The following is a 26,739-nucleotide window of genomic DNA, read 5'->3' as shown; positions in this document are numbered from 1 at the left end:
CATTCTGTATGGGCTATAGACTCATGAGCCGCAAATCATATAGCTAGTGATATAGGAGCTTTTGTAGAGTACCATCGAATCAATCCCAATATAAGATGGATATATATAGGAGATAATTTCAGAGTTGGAGTAAAAGGTATGGGTATTTGTAAGTTAATCTTGAATGGTGGTCGTACTATGCTTTTATATTGTGTCCTATATGTATTAGATATTTGACGGAACTTGGTTTATATAATTATGCTTTTTGGTTTGGGATATAGTTTGAACTTCTATGGTATTTGTGTAAATTTGTATTTAAGGACAATTTATTATGGCTTTAGATATTTATTAGATAGTTTTATGGCATTGGATGTTGATTACAATGCTTTTGTTAATTATGATGATAATTGTTTTATTAATTAGTTTACCAAACAATGTGAATGATGATGTAAATATATGTCATACTAGATTAGTATATATCATATATCAGAGAATGAATAGATTAGCTAGAAAAGATCTTTTGGGCTCACTCGCTAAAATAGAATTGCCCACTTATGATATTACCTATAGAAAAATGACTAGAAAATTATTTGATAAAGAAACTAGAGCGAAAACTTTATTACAATTAATCCACTCTGATATTTATGGTCCAATAAATAGAAAGATAAGGCATGAGGCCTCATATTTCATTATATTTATAGATGATTTTATAAGTTTTGATCATGTTTACTTAATCTTCCAAAAGTTAGAAGCATTAGATTGCTTTAGATGATATTTAAGTCTGGTTGAAATCAACTAGATAAAATAGTCAAAATTTTAAGAACTGATTGAGAGCATGAATGTTTATCTGAGCACTTTAGGATGCTCTGTGATGAGCAAGAAATACATCGATAGTTGACATTCCTGAAACTCCATAATAAAATGGTGTCACAGAAAGTAGAAGTAGAATATTTTTAGGGATGGTTAAGTCAATAATGGTGCAAAAGAATCTTTCTATTTGATATTGGAGGGATGCTCTTCTGACTACTGCCCATACACTTAATCTTGTGACTTCCAAATCAATCTCTTCCATACTTTATAAATTATGGATAGATAGAAAACCTGACTTAAGTACAATCTTGAGGGTCTGCTGCCTATATATATTCACGATCCTTCTCACAATTACGAATAATTGGGTCCAAAAGAAAAATAGTATATTTTTATAAGATATCCCAAACACTCTATTATATATCTTTTTCATCAAATTCATTTACTAGAAAAGCACTACGTACGTTTAGTATCTCCTACAAACAACTCCTCAAGTGGGAAATTGAAGTTCCAATATTTTTAATTTTCTCAGAAGAAGTTTCACTTATCACTAATTCATTCACTTAAGCATCAAATGTTTGATTGCTTTTTCAGTGCAATCTCCGGAAAGGTCTTCTTCAGCAACAGGTGCGAGCATACGATCTCTCTTCATTTAGACAAGCAACAAGATATGATTCTTTCATCAAAAAAAAGAAATCATATGCATGTATTATAGAACAGATTATCTCCCAAACTTTTTGTTCAAAAATGTTATTTAAAGATCAATACTTTCAGAAATGCTATTGGTCCTCATAATAAAAGAATAAAAGAATATTTTGTAACAGAAGAAAGAATAAAAGATTTTTTTTTTTTGATGTAAAAAGGAAGTAGCAGGAAGCTACCCCCATTTTATTCAATGAACAAAGAAGAATGAAAGAATAATTTTATTCCATAGACGAAGGGAATTAATTGACGATCTCTTGTTTGGCACCATGCCGATGCTATCAATTCAAATGCATCTTTCCAAGTCTGAGTCCTCTTTCATCGGAAAGCATCTTGGCAAAACGAGTCAGTTCTTCTTCATTTGTTCCTGCCATTTGGACTGCTTCATACACTCCAGAGTCTAAGTAAACCCTCGATACTGGTTTTTTGAGCAGTTGTTTGCCAATTTGAACGAGCTTCATTAAATTCTCTTTGGAAGATACATCTACAGATGATGTGTCACCCATCAAAGTATCATCCTATAAGCCAACCAAATAGTTCAGTCGCATGCATCCATCATCCATCAAATCAATAAGAAACTTAGAAAATGAAATCTCATTATCATTCCTTTAATTAGCGGCTAGAATGTTATTATTACCTGTATTCGAAGATAGTTGCCCTCGCAATGCAATGCTTGGAATACGACAGAGGCAAGGATGTCCACCATATCAGAACTAGCTTGACTAAAACTATCAATCAATGGTGTCGTGCCATTGTTGTATAGCCATCCAAGGACGCCCCACCACTTGGATGCCTTGGATGCATTCAATTTCTCTTCTTGCTTGGCTGATCCAGTCTCCAACGAGAGAACCAGAAATTTTCCATAGTCTACTGGCTTGATTGGCAAGAAGTCAGCATTTTGTAGGAAAATTTCTTTCGTGCCAATAATGTCTGTTCTCAATCATTTAAAATGATTACAATCGACGCGTTAGTTTTTCTTTATAAAATAATGCATAAATTAATAAGTGAAATGGTGTTCTTGTGATGACTTACTGGATTATTTGCCGCAACCCCTCCATCAATGAGATTAAAGCTTCGGGACTTCCCGTCGACGTCTTTGGTTTGAAAATAATGTGCGGGAAGATATGTCGGGGCTGCAGAAGTACTTATGCATATATCTGACAGAAGAGCATCCTTTGAAGCTTCCTTCTTAGCCTGTAGAGAAGGGGAAGAGGTAAATTTAACGTTATGCATGCCTAATTGTGTCAAAGGAAGAAAAAGAGTTCATGCCAAATTTAAATGGTGTTTTTGGGAGAGGGAAACATATGTAATATATACCTCAAAGGTGGAGAAGATGGTAGGCTGGAGAAGCTTGATGTCAAAAGTGGGAATAACTACATTTGTTAAAGTCTGATAAAGTCTAGTCCCACCAAGCAATTGCTCTACTTTGGAGTGTAGATACTTGCCGTCGTATTTTGGGCCCGTGATGCTAGCTAATAAGCTCTTCGCTGATCCTAAAATTCCATTGCTGCATGGAGATGCATCACGAAGTTAATATAAGAAATCAGCTCCAGATTCTTGTCAGAGAGTCATCATACAAACTTACGTTCAAGTGCTTGAGCTTCAGTCTTTAGTTACGTATAAACATGTGCATGTATCTTAGTCTCTGGAGTTTCGTGTGCAAATCAGGACTGGTCTTTTTCTTCTTCTTCTTCTTCTTTTTTTTTTTTTTTGCATTTTTTTTGGTGGTTTTATGCCTTAGGTATGACAATAACCACTTCCCAACATCCCTAAATTGAGCATTTTAAGGAGTTTGGACAATGACTCCCCATACTTACCCACTCTTAGGAAAAATCTTTGGACAATTTTGAAGGTAGAAGTCATTGACTTCCTTCGCCGCGAAGAGTGGACGATTATTCTCATCTGGAGCGGCGAGCATGGCGGTCACCAACCCACCAGTGCTTGTTCCAGCAATAACGTCAAAGTAATCCGCAAGTCTCACATCCTCTCCATCCAGCTCCTGCAGCCAAACTAACGTTATTGTTGCTTGCTGAGGAAGAATATTGCACCTATATATTACATGTAGAACTTTTTGATCTATTGCATGGAATAGGATTGCCCTACCTGAAGTTTGGATTCGAGGAAGGCAAGGATAGTTCCTGGGATGATGCCTCTCACACCCCCGCCATCTATGCTCAGCACTGTAACCATCTTTCCAAGGGAATTACTGACGGTTAAAAGGCTCAAGCTAAGGGAACCCATGAAGCTGTCTAGTTGTAATATACTAAAGCTTGTGGGATTCGGGGCTTCAAACAAACTTAGGTCTGTGCAATTCAAGAGTCAAGACTATGAACCAAGGGATGCTTAATAGCTTCGGTTATCGCAGGATGAAGAATCCATTCCTAGATTTATATTTATGGGCAACGAAGGGGAGGAAAGAGTAAGAGTCAGAAGGTCGATCCCAGGACTGAGTCAGAAGATCGATCCATGCGGATGATCTCGGCATGGCACTTAGATCGGATCGGATCCATGTAGCTAGTGGCCGTTTATGATGCTGACAAGTAATCACCACCCATTAGTATTCGGGGATGCCGATTGGTTCCTCATTTTTTTTAAAATTTATTTATTATTTTTTTAGTGTGGCTGGACTAAATTTATAATTATAATAACAATACAGATTGATGGTACAAGATCAGATCGGATATGCTAGGCGAATCATTCACGGATATAAAACAAGAATTCATATATGCTTGCATGGCTTCTCTTTGTTCATAAAAAATTATTAAATAGGCTCATTCTATCGTAAATAAAATTAAAAAAAAATTTACACATCAATTGATTCTTCGTTAATTGCTCTTTGTAGGGTTTCATTTTTTTCTTAGAAAATTTCAAACGATCCATCTCGTTGGCATCGCCGGGGAAATTTAGAAGCGGTCACCAATACCGGCCCCTGGAACTTTTCTTTTCTTTTTTTCTTTTTTTTGGTTTGTGGAGAGAGAGAGTGCCAAAGGCCGCCTTCAACGAGAGCACGACCGACGCTTCGTGTCCGCTTTTGTTGGTGCAGCCACACTCTCAATAAAAATAATAATAATGTAAGGGGATAAAAAAAAGAGCCTTCTTTTGAACTTTTCGCCTTCATGTCTTTTGTATTACAAATTTGATGGCCGATCTGTTGGGGAAATAAAGCATACCCTTCAAATCTTTTCCACCCAAAAACGGCAGATTTCTGGGAGATGTTACTTTCGTAGAGAAAATAAAAGAATACTTCCCGAAAACCTCAAGACTTGAGAAAAAAGAGAAAAAAATCTCGAGGACTCACCGCATACAAATCCAAAATCTAATAATAGCACACCCCTGAAAGTTGGTGGTCGGATTGTACCTTTGGTACAAAAAATAATTAATTATTTTTATGGTACCAATTGTCGAATCACACAATAGATAGATTGCTTCATCTATTCTATTATAAAATTACAAATCGGTAGGACAAACATATAATCTTTATCTATAAATTATTTTTATAAATTATTTATATTTTTTAAAATACTTATTATTTAAAACATATCTTATATTCAATGTAATTTATTTACGAAAGTATCAAAATATATATCTAACTCTTATACAGAAATAAATCATAATATGCTTGACCATTTAATAGACTGATGTAAAGATTATGAAATAATTTTAAAAATATACTAAGAAGAGTTAAGCCATTTATCATAAGCAGATGTCAAAATTTAGATAATTATCACGTGGATGCTTAATTTGAGACCCTACCCTAATTCCTATCATAAGGATGGGAGCAGGACGTGGCATGATAAAACCCATCTAGGACTAGTTTAGAGAGGAAGAAGAGAGAGATGTAAGAAAAAAAAATGGCAGAGAATTGTGGTGTGTGAGAATGAGAGAGAGTGTGCAATGAAGTGTGAAAGTATGAGTCACTATAATAAAAAAATATTTTTGTAATAAAATTATTTACGACGTAAATAATTTTCATCGTCAATAACTGTATTTATAATAAAAAATTAAATTCATCATAAATAATATAATATTTATGATAAAAATATTTTTTTATTTTAAATAGTTTACTATCAGCGACGGAAAAAAATTCCATCGTAAATATAAAATAATTGCGATGAATATTTTTATTATAAATAATTCATCATTTATTTTAATTTTAAATTTTAAAATATTCATGATAAAAATATTTTCATCATAAATAATTTAAGTATTTATGATGAAAAATATTTTTTATTGACAATAACCATATTCCCAACGAAACTATTTCGTCGCTAATATTTGAAAAAAAATTAAAAATTTAAAAATTTTAAAAACTATATATTATTTATAATAAAAATATTTTATCATAAATAATTGATTATTTTAGATAAAAATTGATTTTCATCATAAATAATCGATTATTTACAATAAAAATATTTTAGTCATCAATATTTTGAAAAAAATAAAAAAATTTAAAAGTTTAAAAATTATATAATATTTATGATAAAAATATTATATTATAAATAATTAAATATTTATGATAAAAATTAATTTTTATCATAAATAATCGATTATTTACGATGAAAATATTTTCATTGTCAATATTTAAAAAAAATAAAAAATTTAAAAAATTAAAAAATTAGAATATATTTATGATAAAAATATTACATCATAAATAATTAAATATTTATGATAAAAATTAATTTTTATCATAAATAATCAATTATTTATGATTTCATCATCCATATTTAGAAAAAAATAAAAAAATTTAAAAATTATAGATTAGTTGCAATAAAAATATTATGTCAAAAATAATTGAATATTTATAATAAAAATTAATTTTTAACATAAATAATCGATTATTTATGATAAAAATATTTTTATTATCAATATTTTGAAAAAAATAAAAAATTTAAAAAATTTAAAAATTATAGATTAGTTACGATGAAAATATTACATTATAAATAATTAAGTATTTATGATAAAAATTAATTTATTTCATAAATAATCAATAAATTATGACAAAAATATTTTCATCATTAATATTTTAAAAAATAAAAAATTTAAAAATTCAAAAATTACAGATTAGTTACGACGAAAATGTTACATCATAAATAAATAAGTATTTTCAATGAAAATTATTTTTCATCATAAATTCTTAATTATTTACGATGAAATAGATTCATCGTCAATATTTTGAAAAAAATAAAAAAATTTAAAAATATAAAATTTATAGATTATTTATGATAAAAATATTACATCGTAAATAATTTAAGTATTTGTGATAAAACACTATTTCCATCATAAATAGAGTTATTTACAATGAAAATATTTTCATCTCAAATAGCTAAAAAATTAATTAAAAATTTTAAAAAAATAAAAATTATAGATTATTTATGATAAAAATTTTTCATTGTAAATTACTCTTTTTACGATGAAAAAAGATTTTATTGTAAATACGGGATTATTCGCAACGAAACTTGTTTCGTCACCAGTAGTTAAAAAAATTGAAAATTGAGAAAAAAGATAAAAAATTGATCATTATTTATGACAAAATTTTTTTATTGTAAATAAACTATTTTTACGATCAAAAAAAATTTATCATAAATACGTATTATATTTATTTTTATTTGTAAACAGTTCATTTTATGATTTATGAGGCATGCTTTTTTATATTAATCATCTCAAAGTTTCTCTGAAATCTATCTCATTGCTCAATTTTGTATAAGTTGTTGGTTCTATAGACTGACTAGAGATCATAAAGTACAAAGACCTTGTATCTATCCAAGAATATAGAAAGGAGATAATTCAGAATCTTTATACGTTAAAACATGATCCACAAAAAAAGTTATTCACATGGTGGCATGATAAGGTTAGTTTACTCTTAAGGCTTAGATCTTGTCTTTGAATTTGAGTTTAAATGCTCCCCCTTTCCTCTTGTTTTGCAAGAAATTATTACTTTCTTTCTATAGAATAGTGAAAGAGAAGTTTGAGAGAATAATATTCTACAGGTTTTTGCAGTATCAATATATCCTTTGGAGCTATGTTCTTCTGTCATGCGATGGAAGCATTTGACTTACTATTTGTGCAGGGACAGTGCCAGTGAAGGTTAATTTGCTAAGGTATTGCTTTATGAGATGGATACAACAGGAAAGATAATTCTTATTTTACTAATATTTTCATCATAAGTATTCGATAATTTACGACTTAGTCTTGATAGATTTCTCTCACGATTTCAGAATCGCTGTGATATTTTTGTACTCTGACTTTCGGAATAAGGATTTCAAGAAGAAGACGAGCTCCTTGGAGATCAAAGATCTCAAAACTATCGATGTTCCATAGTGCCCATTCCATTGCAGAAGTCGAAGAGCTATTCTTATACCAATTATTAGCGACGTAAATTAAACTTTTCATCGAAATTATAATTTTTATGTACATAATTTTTTTGAAGGAATAATCACAAATTAACTATTTATATAATTTTTTGATTAATAAAAAATTAATTTTTTTGATGAAATTATTTTGAAAAATTTTTTAGACCAAAAATTTTTTAGATTAAAAAATTTAATTTTATTTTTCATCATGAATATTTTTTTAATGTCATTTTTTGTTATTAAATTTTTTGGATGGAAATTTTTTTTGGTGAAAAAATCTAAAATTAATTTTTTATAAAATTGTTATTCAAAGGGTAGTTAATTATTAGCGATGTAAAATAAATTTTTATCGCAAATATTCTTTAAAATTTTTTTTACCAAAATTATTGATGATAAAAATAAAATTTATGTTATTAATAAATTTATTAATGATGAAATTTTTTATTTTCATCGTCAATAATTTTTTTTATGAAATTTTTTAGAGAGAAAATTTTTTAGTGAGAATTTTTTTTTGGCAAAAATTATTGGTGACGAAAATTTTTTTTTGTTGGCAATAAATTTATTAACGATGAATTTTCTTTCATCACCAATAATTTTTTTTGGATGAAATTCTTTTAGAAAAAAAATTATTTAGTGAAAATTATTTTTTTGACTAAAATTATTGGTGATGAAAATTAAATTTTCATTGCTAATAGCATTATTAATGATGAAATTTTATTTTTTCATCATAAATAATTTTTTTTAATGGAAAATTTTTTTAATGAGAAAATTTTTTTGACAAAAATTATTGATGATGAAAATAAATTTTCATTCTAATAAGTTTATTAATGATAAATTTTTTTTCATCATCAATAATTTTTTTTAGGCGAAATTCTTTTAGAGAAAAAAATTTTTAAGTGGAGAAATTTTTTTGGCAGGCATTATTGGTGGCGAAAATTAAATTTTCGTTGCTAATAGTATTATTAACGATGAAATTTTATTTTTTCATCATAAATAATCTTTTTTAGAGAAAAAAAATTTTAGTGAGAAAATTTTTTTTGACGAGAATTATTGGTGACAAAAATAATTTTTCATCGCTAATAATTGTATTTGCGATGAAAATTTTGATCGCTAATAGTTTTGTATTTAATGTATATCAACTCGATGTCCCTTCGCACGAAACCCTCTCCTCTCCCTCTCCCCTCTCCTCTCTCCCTCTCCCCTCTTCTCTCTCCGTGCTCTCCCCTCTCATCTTTCCCCTCTCCTCTCTCCCTCTCCTTGCTATACCCCCTCTCTTCCCACCGGCAAACCTGTCTCCACCATCACCACCGCAATCTGTCGTCCTAACCATTGCTGTGCCACTGTTGCCATTGCCATTTGCCGGAGGTAAGGTATTCCACCCCATTTTTTTTTATGTTGATCGGGCCACCGGGGGGCAAAGGGGGTTATGGGGGGGACATGGGTGGCCGGTGGCACCACGGGGCTGGGGAGGGGGTCAGTCGGCGAAGATGGGATCGGGGGGCGGTCGGGGGCAAGACGGGGGTGAGGATGGGTTCGGGGGGCTGTTGGGGGTGAGACAGGGGCGGAGAGGGGGCCGTAGGTGGCCGGCGACGTCACGGGGCCGGGGAGGGGTTCGACCGATAGAGACGGGGTCGATCGGCGGAGATGGGGTCTGCCGACGGTCGAGAGCGAAATAGGAGCGGGGATGGGTTTGGGGGGCGGTTGGGGGAGAGACGGAGGCGGGGAGGGGGCCATGTGCGGTCGACAGCGTCACAGGATCGGGAAGGGGGTCGGCCGGTAGAGATGGGGTCGGGGGGTGGTCGGGGGCGAAACTGGTGCGGGGATGGGGTTGGGGGGCAGCCGGGGCGAGATGGGGGTGGCCGGGGTCGAGACAGGGGCAGGGACGGGGCCATGGGCGGCCGACGGTGCCATGAGGCCAGGTAGAGGGTCGACCGATGGAGATGGGGTCGGAGGGCTATCGAGGGTGAAATGGGGTGGGGAGGGGGTCGGCCGCAACACGACGATGCCACAGGGCCGCAGAGTGGGTCGGCCAGGGAGGGGGTCCGCAGGGAGGGGTGGGTGACGATGGGGAGGGGGTCAGCTGGAGAGGGGTGGGTGACGGCGGAGAGGGAGGAACAGAAGAGAGAAACGAGGGGAAAAAATAGAAAAAAAAGAAAAAAAAAAGAAAAAAGTAAAAAAAATATTAATCAAATATTTTATTATTTGATTGATAAAAATAAAATTTGGATCATGATCCGAATTGTATCGAGGTCAGAATTCGGATTGAGATCCTTAAAAGTCATGACTCTCATGTGATGATGCAACGCTTGCTTCTTGTGGTCATGCATGGCTATTTGGATGGTGATGTTCAAACTGTATTGATTGAGTTGGGAGTATTTTTTTGAGAACTATGTTACCGAAAATTGAAGATTAACTTGCTTGAGAAGTTTGAGAAAGATATCGTACTTATTTTTTATAAGTTAAAAAAAATTTTTCTATCATCATTTTTTGATGTTATGGTGCATCTGGCTATTCAACTTCTAAAGAAAGCTCTTTTGGTCAGACTGGTATACTATTGGTGGATATATCCTATTGAAAGATAAAGAAATTGTACGCACTTTATCATATCAGTTATAAGATGTAAATGCATTTCTAAAATTTAAATTTATTTTTATTTACAGATTTTTGGGTATCCTAAAAAAGTATGTGTGTAATAAAGCATGGTCTGAAAGGTCTATAGCACAAGCATACGTAGCTGCGGAATATGTCATGTTTTTCTTGATGTATTTTAACGATATCGAAATAATATTCAATCGTACAAATTGTAACGTAGATCGTGAATGGGGTGACAATAAATCGATGCTGTCTATATTTAAATAAATGGTTTGACCCATTGATGGAAGGAGATATGAATTTATGGACGTGAACGAGCTATTCAAGGCACACTTCTATGTTCTAAATAATTATGAAAAAATTGAAGATTTCATTGAGTAAGTGCCATCTTAGCATATTGTTAAATATTTTAAATAATTTTTTCATATCGATGTAAAATTAAAAATCATAATTTGTTATGTTGAGCATAAGAGTATATTATATAGAGAGAATAATACGGATGCTGATGATCGATATAGGAGAAAATTTATAAAATGATTTGGTGATCTCGTAAGTTATACTAGTAATATATTATTTTTAATAATTATAAAAATAATTATTTAAATCAACATAATTTTTTATTTTATGGTATAGATAAAATATAAATATTTTAATAAAGAAGAAGGTGCGATCGATGAGTTGTATGATTTAGCATGTGGTTCCGATCGAAAGATTAACCATTATGCATCCTGTATCATTGGAGGAATAAGATTTCATACAAAGGAGCTTGAGGCGAGGGTGAGGTCCATTGAAAAATTTTGCTCTAGAGCATTGAAGACGCGAGCACCTAGGGCAGCATCTCCATATCGAGATACCACCCAGCTACACCAGGCTCATTAGGGGATGGTGCGAGCCATGACAGACCGAGTTGGGCATCATATGCCGCAGCTATGCCCCTGTGACGCTTTTCGATTGAAGTCATGTTGTACTGGCTCAAAGAGAGATTTTCTACATCCAGTTATAGGTAAAATAAGTTATACTGTGAATATTTAAATAGCACGGTATTCGTCTAATATTTATTATTGGCAGGATATATTTGATATTATTGATTTAGAGGAGGATCGCGTGCAGCAAGCTATAGATGCTCATTTATCTTTGCATTTCAAGGAGTATCACCACCACATCCATCAGTATTGGTATCATATGATGCAGGATCATGAGGTGGAGGCAGCGCGACAGCGACCCTATGACAGCATCACTATGGATGATTGGACTGTCATATGCTGGCATTATGAGAGGATTAGAAATATCAGGTTACACATCTAAATTTTTTTTAAGAGTTTAATGATTGAATCATTCATTCTTAAATTCAGTTTGTTACTTACTAATTTGACTGCTAACTGTACACAGAAAATATATCCAGAACATCATGAATCGGGTTAGACAGATCATACCGCATTATGAGGGTTTGAAGTTGTTCGCTCGTCACATGGAGCAGATGGTAAGTAATTTCTGATTAGTATATAATTCTCTAACTATTTAAAATTTTTTTAATTAATTATTCTCAAATTATAGAGAGATACTGAGAGTGGCGAGTTTTTTGATAGGATCGATATCTACCAGCAGACCCATCAATGACGGTCAAGAGAATGGACGACGGGGAGCCAGGAGCACTTTGTAAGTTTTTTCAATTATTTTTTTCATTTGCAGTTTGATTTTCAGTACGAAATTAAAATAGTTATAACTTTAATTTTCAGATCCCAGCCTACCTCTGAGGGCTCGACCGTATCCACAAATGACGAGATCTATGATCAGATACTTGGTATGAGATCCTGTTGTATTAGGAGTCTAGGGCATGAGATCACTGCTCCTTCATCCTCACGCTCGTCCAGGGCTAACAACCATGCTGCTTGCAATGTTCGGCTGGTGGAGGTCCAGAGGGAGGCTGAGCAACAAGCTGATGAGTTGACTGCATGCATCGACGAGTATCAGCAGCTTTAGATCCAGATGATGGAGTGGATGGTATAGATGGAGCAGATGATGTAGCTGATGAGGCAGTAGCAGGTCGGTCTGAGTTCATCCGAGTGCTCCCTTTTTCTAGCCCGTTCGTCTTCTACAGATGACGATACTAGACGGTCTATTTGTGTAGCTTTTTATTTTTATTTTAGACCTCTTCTAATTTTAATTTAATATAATAGGGTGATGAAGTCTATTTATGAGTTTATTGTGTAAATTTTTTATTTTTATTTTTTATTTTTAATTTATAAAAAATATTATAAATATAAATTAAATATAAATATTCATAAATTATTTTTATAAAAAATCTATAAATTATTAGCGATGGAATTATTTTTGATGAAATATTGATCGCTAAAAAATATATTAGCGATGAAAAATTGATCGTAAATAAATTTTTTAATATATTTAAAAATATTAAAATTTTATATTAAATTAATAATGATGAAAAATTTATATCGCTAATATTTTTTTAAATTTATTTTTTATAAATTTTTTTAATTGAATTAATAGCGACATAAATTATCTTTTTTTATGACTAAAATTTTTTTATCATAAATAAATTTTTTAAAAAATAATTTTTTTAACGATAAAAATTTTTCATCAGTAATATTGATTGTTTGCGATGAAATTTTTTTTTTATCATAAATAATTATCAACGATGGTATTATTTGCAACTAAATATTAGCGATAAAAATTTCGTCGCTAATAAGTATTAGCGACGAAAATATTCATCACTAATATCCTATTTTGTTGTAGTGAGTGGGATTGAGAGAACATGAGTGCGAGAATGATGGATTGGGTGGGGGTGTAAGGATCCGATTCTTTGACCATCAAGAATATTTTTTTTTTCATATGATTTTTAAAGCAAACAGATAAAAAAAGAAAAATTTTTGAATCTCACATGCCTAGGAAAAGAGCTCCCAATTAGCATCCACCTCCTCTCTCAAGTCCGACAAAAAGTAAATTCTAGGTCTCGTCAGATTCCAATGATATCCTAGGATTTTTTCTATAAAAACAATGCCACCTATTCCCTTTAGGCATTGCCCCTCATGCATCCTCAATCAAACTGCCATTGCAATCTATGAGATTTTCTTGATTTTTCATTAAGCATTATTCGCAAACCACCACCGTTTTGGTCGGAAAAGAGGATCAAGTACTTCTTTAGAAATGAGGTATGGCCATTAGACCCCTGCTTTTCCTTTTTTTGGGTAGGGAGATTCTATGGGCATTATCGTTGGTAGGTAGGGGTTGGAGTTTGTGAACAAGACTTCCCTTGTTTTGTTCTCTTCTTCTGTCAAGTCGGCCACTAGCATTAAGCATTATTCGCAAACCACCACCATTCTGGTCGGAAAAGAGGATCAAGTACTTCTTTAGAAATGAGGTATGGCCATTAGACCCCTACTTTTCCTTTTTCTGGGTAGGGAGATTCTATGGGCATTATCGTTGGTATTTAGGGGTTGGAGTTTGTGAACAAGACTTCCCTTATTTTGTTCTCTTCTTCTGTCAAGTCGGCCACTAGCATCAGATGTGGCCGTGCTTAGATTGCCAAAGGCCGAAGCTGCTATAGCAATTGGGGGTTATCGCTACCATCGGGGATGGCCGATGTGGGAGGGGAGGTGGTTGTTCCTAAAGCTTTTTGCCTTCTTTATTTTTTTCAGAAAGCCGAAACAAAAAAGATAAGAGAAAATTAAAAAAAAACTCCCTCTTTCCTCTCTTTTCTTTCTCTCTCATCTATACTCTTTCTCTCTCTATATATTTAGTGGCCTAGTGGTGGGTCCAAAGGTGTTTTATGGTGTGGGTCAACCCTAGGAGAGATCCCAACTCGGAATTGTGAAGTCAAGATTAGTCTTTTATAACTTTCTATCATAAACCATGAACATTTACATTTGATCTGATGGGCCTAACTCTGTAGGTGAGCATTGCTTAGGCAAGATGATGTTAAGCCAAACTCCCTGGCCTTGAGTTCAAGGATTTAGGAGTCGGTTGATATTCATAGTGTTTGAGTCAATCGTCGGTGGAGGTAGAGTTTTCAACATGATCGTCTATATGTTTATAAAAATCATATAAATATGCATATGTACGATTGATGTATATTTTATAAATACGGTACATGTATTATACATGGTTGAATTAATGTTGCTTGAATTATAATTAATTGGTGCTTAATAATATCTGAGTAGGAAAAACATAACTTAATTGATAGGGTTTGAGCGGCATCTGGATTAGTTGGTCATGCAAAAAATATAGCATATATATTAGATCAGCTTCGAACTAGTGGGCGCATTGTGTTTGATTTACCATAGGCTAGAGTATGATTGTGATTATAATGATGCCAAAAATCAGATCATAATTTTAATAATATAGATAGGGTATGGACAGTATTTGGACAAATTGGTCATATAAGAAATATGGTATGCGTGAATGTGTTGAATCAATCTTGGACTAAGTTGTAGCATTGTATTTGATCTATCATAAGCTGAAGTACGATTGTAATTAGTCCTTTATCGGAAAGACAAACATAATGTTACATAATTATAAAAGTAAAAAAAATGAAAGCATGTAGACTAATTCACCATGCATGAAATGTGGCATATCAGCCACGAGTTGAGATAGGATATTATGATTTCTGGCCATGGATGGAAGAATAGTACCATCGAATCAATCTTGAAACAAGATGGATATATGTAGGAGATAATTCTAGAGTTGGAATAAAAGGTATAGGGACCCACAATGCTGAATGATGGTCGTACTATACATGCTCATATATGGTGTCCTATATGTATTAGATATTTAATGAAACTTGGTTTCTGTAAGTGCCTTTCTGGATTTAGGATATAGTTTAAACTTCCATGGTACTTGTATTGACGTGTATTTAGGGATAACTTATTATGGCTCTAGATATGTATTAGATGATTTTAGGATATTGAATGTTGATTACAATGCTTTTGTTGATTATGATGATAATTATTTTTATTAATTGCTTTATCAAACAACGTGAATGATGATGAAAATGCATGGCATATTAGATTAGTACATATCAGCCAAGTAGAGAAGGGGAAGAGGTAAATTTAACGCCTCCAGTAGAAATTAATAACTGAAATGGTGTTCTTTTGATGACTTACTGGATTATTTGCTGCAACCCCTCCATCAATGAGATTAAAGCTTCGGGACTTTCCGTCGACGTCTTTGGTTTGAAAATAGTGTGCGGGAAGGTATGTCGGGGCTGCAGAAGTACTTATGCATATATCTGACAGAAGAGCATCTTTTGAAGCTTCCTTCTTAGCCTGTAGAGAAGGGGAAGAGGTAAATTTAACGTTATGCATGCCTAATTGTGTCAAAGGAAGAAAAAGAGTTCATGCCAAATTTAAATGGTGTTTTTGGGAGAGGGAAACGTATATAATATATACCTCAAAGGTGGAGAAGATGGTAGGCTGGAGAAGCTTGATGTCAAAAGTGGGAATAACTACATTTGTTAAAGTCTGATGGAGTCTAGTCCCACCAAGCAATTGCTCTACTTTGGAGTGGAGATACTTGCCGTCGTACTTTGGACCCGTGATGCTGCCAAATAAGCTCGCCACTGATCCTAAAATTCCCTTGCTGCATGGAGAAGCATCATGAATTGCTTAATGTAAGTGGGCAACTATAAATTCTTATCACAGAGTTATCATATATACAAATTTTCATTCAATTCCTTAAGCCTCGGTCTTTGGTTACGTATAAACATGCGCATGTATCATAGTCTGGAGTTTCATGTACACATCAGACCTGGTCTTCATTTTTTTTTTTTTGTTTTTTCTACTCCTAGGTATGACTAGAATCACTCTTCTCAACATCTCTAAATTCAGTATTTTAAGGAGTTTGGACGATGTCTCCCCATACTTACCACTCTTGGGAAAAATCTTTGGACAATTTTGAAGGTAGAAGTCATTGATTTCCTTCGCCGCGAAGAGTGGACGATTATTCTCATCTGGAGCAGCGAGCATGGCGGTCACCAACCCACCAGTGCTTGTTCCAGTAATAACATCAAAGTAATTCACAAGTCTCACATCCTCTCCATCAATCTCCTGCATGCAGCCAAACAAACGTTATTGTTGCTTGCCGAGGAAGAATATTAATTGCACCTATCAATTACATGTAGAACTTCTTGATCTATTGAATGGAATAGGATTTCCCTACCTGAAGCTTGGATTCGAGGAAGGCAAGGATAGTTCCTGAGATGATGCCTCTCACACCCCCGCCATCTATGCTTAGCACTGTAACCATCTTTCCAAGGGAAGGTGGAGACCTTGGCGTGGCGGTGCCATTGCTGACGGTTGAAAGGCTCAAGCTAAGGGAACCCATGAAGCTGTCTATCGGGCTTCAAACAAAGCTAGGTCTGCGCAATTCAAGAGTTAAGACTATGAACCAAGGGATGCTTAATAGCTTCGGTTTTCGTATGATGAAGAATCCATTCCTAAATTTATATTTATAGGCAATGAAGGGGAGGAAAGGGTAAGAGTCAGAAGGTCGATCCCAGAACTGAGTCAGAAGGTTAGACCATGCGGATGATCTAGACATGGCACTTAGACCGGACCGGATCCATGTAGCTAGGGGCCATTTATGATGCTGACAACTAACCACCACCCATTAGTACCGGAGGATGCCGATTGGTTCCTCATTTTTTTTATATTTTATTTATTGTTTTTTTAGTGTGGCTGCATTAAGTTTACAATCATAATAACAATACAGATTGATGGTACAAGGTCAGATCGAATATGCTAGGCGAATCATTCACGGACATAAAACAAGGCCTCATAAATGCTTGCATGGCTTCTCCTTGTTTGTAAGAAATTGTTAAATAGGCTCATTCTATCGTAAACAAAATCAAAAAAAATTCTACACATCAATTGATTCTTCGTTAATTGCTCCTTGTGTGGGGTTTCGTCTTTTCTTAGAAAATTTCAAACGATCCATCTTGTTGGCATGGCCGTGGAAATTTAGAAGCGGTCAAGCAATTGATGTTCTTCCAATACCGGCCCTGGAATCTTTCTTTTTTTTTTTTTTCCTTTTTTTGTTTTGGGAGAGAGAGAGCGCCGAAGGCCGCCATCAATGAGACAACACGACCAACGCTCCATGTCCGCTTTCGTTGGTGCAGCCACACTCTCAATAGAAATAATAATATTACACGCGGATCAGAAAAGATGTTAGAAATCCATGATAAAATTAATGGAACAAACAATCAAATGATATAATAAAATTTTCCTCCAAAACGCCAATACCAGGATCAAAAGAAGGACTCATGGCTCTAAAACAGATCCTAGAAAAAAATAAATCGGGAATCTAGAATCCACCTTCACCAGATAGTTCCAGTTTCCGATCCAGAGCGATATTCCCGAAATCCCACGCTGAGATCCATCCTCCGCGCCTCGAGGATTTCAAGGAGACGGCGCAGAATCGAGCAACCTAGGAGAGAAGGAGGAGGAGGAATAGGAATCTGGACATTTTGTTTGAACGTCTTGGACGAGAGCTGGAGCTCCTCGTACACTTCGTGTCCAAGAGGCGGGAGGCGGCTTGTTTTATGGTGTTGCCTTCAACATAGCATAAAATTAGAGGAAGAAAGTCCTCCCCATAATTTTTCTTTTTTTTTTTTTTTCAGATTGTTGTTGTAAAAATTAATTTATTTAGCATACATCATATGGTTTATATATTTTCACTATTTGTGACATCCACATGTATATGCCTTGGAACAATTTACAAAGTTCATAAATTTTTTTGCTTCTGGGTTGCATGATATCACATTGATTAAACCAGTTTTGCTTGCTTAATTTTTAGGCTCCTATTGATATATCTAGGTGCAAATAATGAGTTCGAAACCTCTCCCATTGGAGATTGAACTGGAGATTTCCAGTGGCCAATCAACGGCTATCTGTATATCATTGAACAATTGATGATTGAATGGAATCCATGAAACATGCATGTATGCAGGGTTGTCTCTGCCATGCTCTAGTGCTGGATGTTCCACCATACATTGACCGACGGTGAGTGGCAACTGATCTCTCCAGTTCGACACCAAGCTGGAGAGAATCCCGGCTTGCAAATAATACTGTTTTTAACCAATTAACTTCTTGTTTTTCCGTACAGGAGTAGGATATATCCGCTGCCTCTGTGCACATGTATGCATGCATGTTCGTAGCTCAAACACTTCGAATTATGGTACGGTGACTGTTGGTATATTAAACCACCTCGAGACATGTGGCATCATCATATGAGATCAAGGAGGTATCGATCTTAAAGCATCAGATCCTAGCGTACCAATCTATCTGTAAGTAGATTCAGATCGATATTATACTGAGCTGAATAAAAGACATCCTTGTACTCTAGACGATGTCTCTACTGACAGAAGTGCTCAGATCGGATGTGTACCGATCTGAATCCTGATACTTTTATTTGGGATGAACCTTATGGCATCTCTAATTCACCCTGGTCATCTACTGAGGTGAGCTATTATTGTGATAGACTCAGCCATTCTGCAAACCTTCACAGTGATTTCTTCTATCAAGCCACAGCTGGCTACGATCCCACGTCCAGCTCATATGTGCGGTTGTACATCAGCTCATTTACAGATGGCTCTCTAACCGCATTGGATAAGGATGCAAGCTTTATGCTTTATAACATGCATGTGTTTCGACCCATGCTTTGCCATTGCATCGTTCTAACGTTACTAGTATTCATTAATAAACTGTTATTCTATGAAAGTATGACTTTTGTTCTTGCTGCAATTTATAGAGATGCTTGAAGTAGTCTTGCATTGCCGCGATGATAGGAAAAAGACAATCCTTATTTGAATAGGTGACGATCTAGCTAAGCACACCACTCAGTCTAGAAATAAGAAGAGCTCCAATTTGCCAAAGGAAACAAGATGTTGTTCAACTAAAATTAATGGTCAAGATGTAATTCCTCACATCAAATTTTTGGATTCTTTGCATTTGTGTACCGACAGTGACCCCGAATCTCACCTTTGGTACCTGTCAGCTAGCACTCTTATGCTCCCCATTCGGCTCATTGTGAAAGCAAAATAACGCCTGAAATCTTCGAAATTATGGGCAAACTGATCAGCTATCCGCCTTCCATCCTCAGAGGAAGTGAACCGCTGGTCTATTCCAAGCACACCCAACTTCCTTAGTACTCGTTTGTTGTAGGAGTTCTCAAATGTGTAGTTCTTGCCGGATATGGGATTTAGGAAGACTGTCGGATCTCGGTGCATGTCATAGCATTGTGGCTGGCATTTCCTCCTAATCAGCTGGAGAGAGAGAGAGAGATCGAGCCATGATCGGGTCTGGTTTGGCGGTGTGGTTGAAGTTATGAATGCGATCATGGATGTAATGGCAGTGAGTCACTCACATGGTGTGAGCACCTACATATTAAAAGGTATAGAAACTAAAATGAAGTTTTACTCGAGAGAGAACAGTTTTGTATATGGTAATATATATGCTGTCACCTACTAAATTTATCAAGTAATACAAGTAAGGTTGAGGAATGGCAATATACAAATTACGTCAGTTATCCAAAGAAAACTTGTCATCATTGGCATCCTAATAAGGTTATTTTAAAATTATTTACATGCAAATAAGCTTATTTTTGAACAACTAACTAGGGTTATTTTGTATAAGTAAAATTAACTTGATCCCTTAACAAGACCAGAAACTGCACTGAACATTTCAAGATAAGTTGATTTTTTTGTCAGAAGGTTGCTTCCAGGTACAGTAGATGAGTAGAACTTATCAAAGTATAGGAAGAGAAGATGTTAGAGATCATGTATGTTACCTAATGTTGTTCCAAGGTCAAGCACATCCAGACCTCGAGATTGGAAGTATGCAAGGGCTTGATCCCATGAAATAGAAGGAGATGGTAGGTCTACTGATTCGACAGTACGGACTGCACACCGTCGCATCTCCCTGTAACTAACAACACCATTGCCATAACATCAGGTTAATATAAAAGGTCAACTAAAAGAGTTTTGTAATTTCACTGCAACAAAACATGTTATCAGCGACGAAAATTTTTCACTGCTAATAATTAATTTTTATTGCTAATAGTTATTTATGATAAAAATTTCGTCATTAATTATTCATCATAAATAATTATATTGTTGATAATATTTTACGATAAAAAAAATATTTCATCGTTAATAACATTTATTTGTGACGAATAATTTTCGTCATTAAAATATTTTCGATGAAAAATTTTAATCATAAAAAAAATATTTGTGACTAATTATAACGTCGCTAATAAATAAAAAATTAATAGCGACGAAAATATTTTCACTGCTATTAATTTTTTATTAATTTTTTTCTGAAATAAATTTTATAAAAACTTTTAGCGACGAAAAATTTACTTCACAAATAATTTTTTTTGCAATGAAATTTTTTTATCGCTATTAATTTAATAATAAATCTTTTGAAAATCAAATTTAAATAATATTAGCGACGTAAAACTTATGTCGTAAATACAATAATTTTCGATAAAAATTTGTATCGCTAATAATTATTTATGATGAATAAATTTTTGTCGCTATTAATTTTATATAAAATTTTAATAATTTTATATTTATTAAAAAATGAAATTATCGTACTAAAATTTTTTTGACATCTAATATTTCATCAAAAATAATTTCATCGCTAATAATTTAAACATATTTAAAAAAAATAATTTATGAATATATATTTTTAATTTATATTTATAATATTTTTTATAAATTAAAAATAAAAATTAAAATAAAAAATTTATACAATAAACTCATAAATAAATTTTATTATTTTATTATATTAAATTAAAATTATAAGAAGTTTGAAATAAAAATAAAAAACTACATGAAGAAGCCGTCAAGTGTCGGCATCTGGAGAACGAGATGGGAAAGGAGAGTGCTCGAAAGAGCTCGGACTGGCTTGCTGCTGCCTTATCAGCTGTATTGTCTGTTTTATTTGCGCCATCTGCTCCATCATCTGGATCTGGAGCTGCTGATACTCGTCGATGTATGCAACCAACTCCTGAGCTTGCTGCTCAGTTGCCTCTGCATCTCCGTCAGTCGAGCCTCGCAGGCAGAATGGATGTCAGCCCTAGACGAGCGTGAGGATGAGGGAGCAGTGATCCCATCCCCTAGACCTCTAACATAACAGGATCTCATACCAAATACTTGATCATAGATCTCATCATCTGTGGATGCAGTCGAGCCCTCAGAGGTAGGCAGGGATCTCATATCTGTCATACGGTCCTAAAAATTGAAGTTATAGCTATTTTAATTTTGTAATAAAAATCAGACTGTGAATAAAAAAATAATTGAAAAAAATTATAAAGAGCTCCTGGCTCCCCGTCGTCCACTCCCCTGACCGTCGTTGGTGGGTCCGTTGGTAGATATTGATCCTATCAGAAAGCTCGCCAGTCTCAACATCTCTCTGCAATTTAAGAATAATTAATTATTTTTTTAAAAAAATTAGATAATTATATACTAATTAAAAATTAAAAATTATCTATCATGTGCTCCATGTGATGAGCGAACGACCTCGAATCCCCATAATGCGGTATGATTTGTCTCACCCGATTCGCAGCGTTCTGGGCACATCTTCTCTGTATAGTTACTAGTCAAATTAGTAGATAATAAATTTAATTTAAGAATAAATGATTCAATCATTAAACTTTAAAAAAAGAAAAAGGTTGGATGGGTAACCTAATATGCCGGATCCTCATAATGCCAGCATATGACAGTCCAATCATTCATAGTGATGCTGTCATAGGGCTGCTACCACGTTGCCTCCTCTCCATGATCCTGCATCACATGGTACCAATGCTGATGTATGTGATGGTGATAATCTTTATAACGCAACGATAAATGAATATCCATGGCTCGCCGCATACGATCCTCTTAAAAATCAATGATGTCGAATACACCCTGTCAATAATAAATATTAGGAGAATACTATGCAAATTAAATATTCATAATATAATTTATTTTATCTATAAGTGAGTGTAAAAAATCTCTCTCTGAGTCGGTAGAATGTGACGCCAATCGAAAAGCATCACAGAGGCATAGCTGCGGCATATGATGCTCAGTTTAGTCTGCCACGGCTCGCACCATCCTCTAATGGGTCTGGTATATCCGGATGGTATCTCGATATGAAGATGTTATCCTGGATGCTCTCATCTTCAACGCTCTAGAGCGAGATTCTTCGATGGACCTCACCTTCGCCTCACTATCAATGAAGACTGGCCTGAAACAATAATAAATAAATCATTACTATGATAGCTATCCAAATAAAAGAATTAAATTTTATTATATAAAAAATATAATAATATCATTCGAACCTATCTCACTTGAACCCACCTCACTCGGATCCGCCTCACTGGGACCCACCTCACTGGGACCTGCCAGTGCAGGATCCTCTGGCAATGGAGATGGTGCGACAATGAAGATCGGTGAAGGTGCCTCAACCTCTGGAGTAGACTGTGAATGTGAACATCATCGTCTGTCTCTTGATATCATATCTGTAATTTTTGACGTATAAATAAATATAATACTAAATAATAATAATAAAAAATTAATTATATTCTAATGAATATAATTATATCGCATACCATTATTGCAAGAGAAGATTGAACGAAGAATATAGATCTACTCATCAATATTTGTATCTTTCTCGATGTGTAGTTCTTCCTTCGAATCATAATAATCGATATATGTGTTATCTTCTATCTCATCATTATCTATCAATTGATTGTCGCCGTCCAACTCATCAATATTAAATACAAAATTAGCTTCAACTTCATTGGACGGCAGATCAGTCCTATTCAAAGGTGTCGTTACAAATTTTTCATCAATAAAAAACTTGACTAATGTTTGTTCTTCTTGCTGAAAAGCTTCTTCTTTATATAAATCCAAATTTTTATCCATCTCTAATCGAGTTGGTATGTCATATACGCTTCTAGATGTTATTTTTTGTACAATATGCCAATTACCTTGATACTTTAGACCCTTCAAATATATTACTTATTTCGCTTGAGTTGTTAATATATATGACTAATTCTGGTACCATGTTCGTGCAAAATTTACACTGATAATAGCACCACATACACTGATACATATACCTCGAGGACTCACCGCATACAAATCCAAAATCTAATAATAGCACACCCCTAAAAGTTGGTGGTCGGATTGTACCTTTCATACAAAAAAATAATTAATTATTTTTATGGTACCAATTATCGAATCACATGTTAAATAGATCACAAATCACTACAATCGACCTCATCCATTCATCTATTCTATTATAAAATTACAAATCGATAGAACTAACATATAATCTTTATTGGTAAAACCAATGCAGATTATAGCTAAATAGAATATATATAAAAATATTTTCATGAATTACTTATATTTTTTAAAATAATTATTATTTAAAATATATCATATATCCAATGTAATTTATTTATGAAAGTATCAAAATATATATCTAACTCTTATATAGAGATAAATCATAATATGCTTGACCATTTAATAGACCGATGTAAAGATTATAAAATAATTTTAAAAATATACCAAGAAGAGTTAAGTCACTTATCATAAGCAGATTTTAAAATTCAGATAATTATCATGCGGATGCTTAATTTGAGACTCTACCCTAATTTCTATCATAAGGATGGGAGTAGGATGTGGCATGATGAAGCCCCTCTAGGGCAAGTCTAAAGAGAAAGAAGAGGGAGATGTAAGAAAAAAAAAGATGGTAGGGAATTGTGGTGTGTGCGAATGAGAGAGAGTGTGCAATGAAGTGTGAGAGTATGAGTCACTATAAGAAAAGAGTATTTTTATGAAGAAATTATTTGTGATGTAAATAATTTTTATCGTCAATAACTATATTTATAATAAAAAAATTAAATTTATCATAAATAATATAATATTTATGATGAAAATATTTTTTCATCGTAAATAGTTTACTATCAGCGATGGAAAATTTTTTTATCGTAAATATGAATTATTTGCGATGAATATTTTTATCATAAATAATTTATCATTTATTTAAATTTTAAATTTTAAAATATTCATGATAAAAATATTTTCATCATAAATAATTTAAGTATTCATGATGAAAAATATTTTTTTATCGACAATAACCATATTTCTAACAAAATTATTTCGTCGCTAATATTTGAAAAAAAATGAGAAATCTAAAAAATTTCAAAAATTATAGATTATTTATGATGAAAATATTTCATCATAAATAATTGATTATTTGAGATAAAAACTGATTTTCATCATAAATAATCAATTATTTACAACAAAAATATTTTAGTCATCAATATTTTTAAAAAATAAAAAATTTAAAAATTATAAAATATTATGATGAAAATATTACATCATAAATAATTGAATATTTATGATAAAAATCAATTTTCATCATAAATAATCAATTATTTATGTTGAAAATATTTTCATCATCAATATTTTGAAAAGATAAAAAATTTAAAAAATTTAAAAAATTAGAAAATATTTATGGTAAAAGTATTATATCATAAATAATTAAATATTTATGATAAAAATTAATTTTTATCATAAATAATCGATTATTTATGATAAAAATTTTTTATCATCCATATTTAGAAAAAAAATAAAAAATTTAAAAAATTTAAAAATTATAGATTAGTTGCGATAAAAATATTACATCAAAAATAATTGAATATTTATGATGAAAATTGATTTTTATCATAGATAATTAATTATTTATGATAAAAATATTTTCATCATCAATATTTTGAAAAAATTTAAAAATTTAAAAATTATAGATTAATTATGATGAAAATATTATGTCATAAATAATTAAACATTTATGATAAAAATTAATTTTTATCATAAATAATTAATAAATTATATTGAAAATATTTTCATCACCAATATTTCAAAAAAAATAAAAAATTTAAAAAATTTAAAAATTATAGATTAGTTATGATGAAAATATTATGTCATAAATAAATGAGTATTTTCAATGAAAATTATTTTCCATCATAAATTCTCAATTATTTACAATGAAATAGTTTCATCACCAATATTTTGAAATAAATAAAAAATTTTAAAAAATATAAAAATTATAGATTATTTATGATAAAAATATTACATCATAAATAATTTAAGTATTTATGATAAAATACTATTTTTATAGTAAATAGAGTTATTTATGATGTAAATATTTTCATTGCAAATAGCTAAAAAAAATCAAAAATTTAAAAAAATTAAATATTACAGATTATTTATGATAAAAATTTTTCATTGTAAATGACTCTTTTTATGATGAAAAAAGATTTCATCGTAAATACGGGATTATTCACAACGAAACATGTTTCGTCATCAATAGTTAAAAAAAATCAAAAATTAAAAAAAATTAAAAATTGATCATTATTTGTGATGAAATTTTTTTTATCGTAAATAAATTATTTTTTTGATGAAATTTTTTTTATCATAAATACGTATTATTTTTATTTTTATTTGTAAACAGTCCATTTTATGATTTATGAGGCATGCTTTTTTATATTAATCATCTCAAAGTTTCTCTGGATCTGTCTCATTGCTCAATTTTGTGTAAGTTGTTGGTTCTATGGACTGATCAGAGATCGTAAAATACAATAACCTTATATCTACCCAAGAACATAGAAAGAAGATGATACAGGATTTTTATACGTTAAAATATGATCCACAAAAAGGTTATTCATATAATGGCATGATAAGGTAAGTTTACTCTTAAGGCTTAGATCCTGTCTTTGAATTTGAGTTTAAATGCTCCCCCCTTTTCTCTTGTTTTGTAGAAAATTATTGCTTTCTTTCTATAAATTAGTGAAAGAGAAGTTCGAGAGAATAATATTCTACAGGTTTTTGCAGTATCAATATATCCTTTGGAGCTGTGTTCTTCTATCATGCGATGGAAGCATTTGACTTGCTATTTGTGTAGGGACGGTGTCAGCGAAGGTTAATTTGCTAAGGTATTGCTTTATGAGATGGATGTAATACAAAAGATAATTCTTATTTTATCAATATTTTTATCGTAAGTATTCGATAATTTATGACTTAATCTTGATAGATTTCTCTCGTGATCTCAGAATCGTCGTGATATTCTCGTACTCTGATTTTCGGAATGAACACTCCAAGAAGAAGACGAGCTTCTTGGAGATCAAAGACCTCAAAACTATTGATCTTCCATAGTGTCTATTCTCTTGCGAAAATCGAAAAGCTATTCTTATAACAATTATTAGCGACATAAATTAAATTTTTTATCAAAATTATATTTTTTATGTA

At 32.6% G+C, this 26,739-nt stretch overlaps 1 protein-coding gene and 1 pseudogene across 1 annotated transcript; both read right to left on the bottom strand.

Moving 5' to 3' along the window:
• Window positions 1-1,769: 1,769 nt before the first annotated feature.
• LOC105060622 (patatin-like protein 2) lies at window positions 1,770-21,483 on the bottom strand. Its single transcript, XM_073247778.1, is given in 11 exon segments — window positions 1,770-2,006; window positions 2,126-2,418; window positions 2,517-2,682; window positions 2,806-2,968; window positions 3,246-3,487; window positions 3,592-3,678; window positions 15,551-15,712; window positions 15,836-16,025; window positions 16,308-16,492; window positions 16,605-16,713; window positions 21,449-21,483. Coding segments are annotated over 11 exon segments (1,869 nt in total).
• Window positions 19,371-20,381, bottom strand: LOC109504813 (probable peroxidase 61; annotated as a pseudogene).
• Window positions 21,484-26,739: the final 5,256 nt, after the last annotated feature.

The sequence above is a fragment of the Elaeis guineensis genome, chromosome 13 (assembly GCF_000442705.2).
Source record: "Elaeis guineensis isolate ETL-2024a chromosome 13, EG11, whole genome shotgun sequence".
In the NCBI taxonomy this organism is placed as follows: domain Eukaryota; kingdom Viridiplantae; phylum Streptophyta; class Magnoliopsida; order Arecales; family Arecaceae; genus Elaeis; species Elaeis guineensis.
The sequence above is the reverse complement of the archived record's forward strand: the minus strand, read 5'-3'. Positions and strand labels throughout refer to the sequence as shown.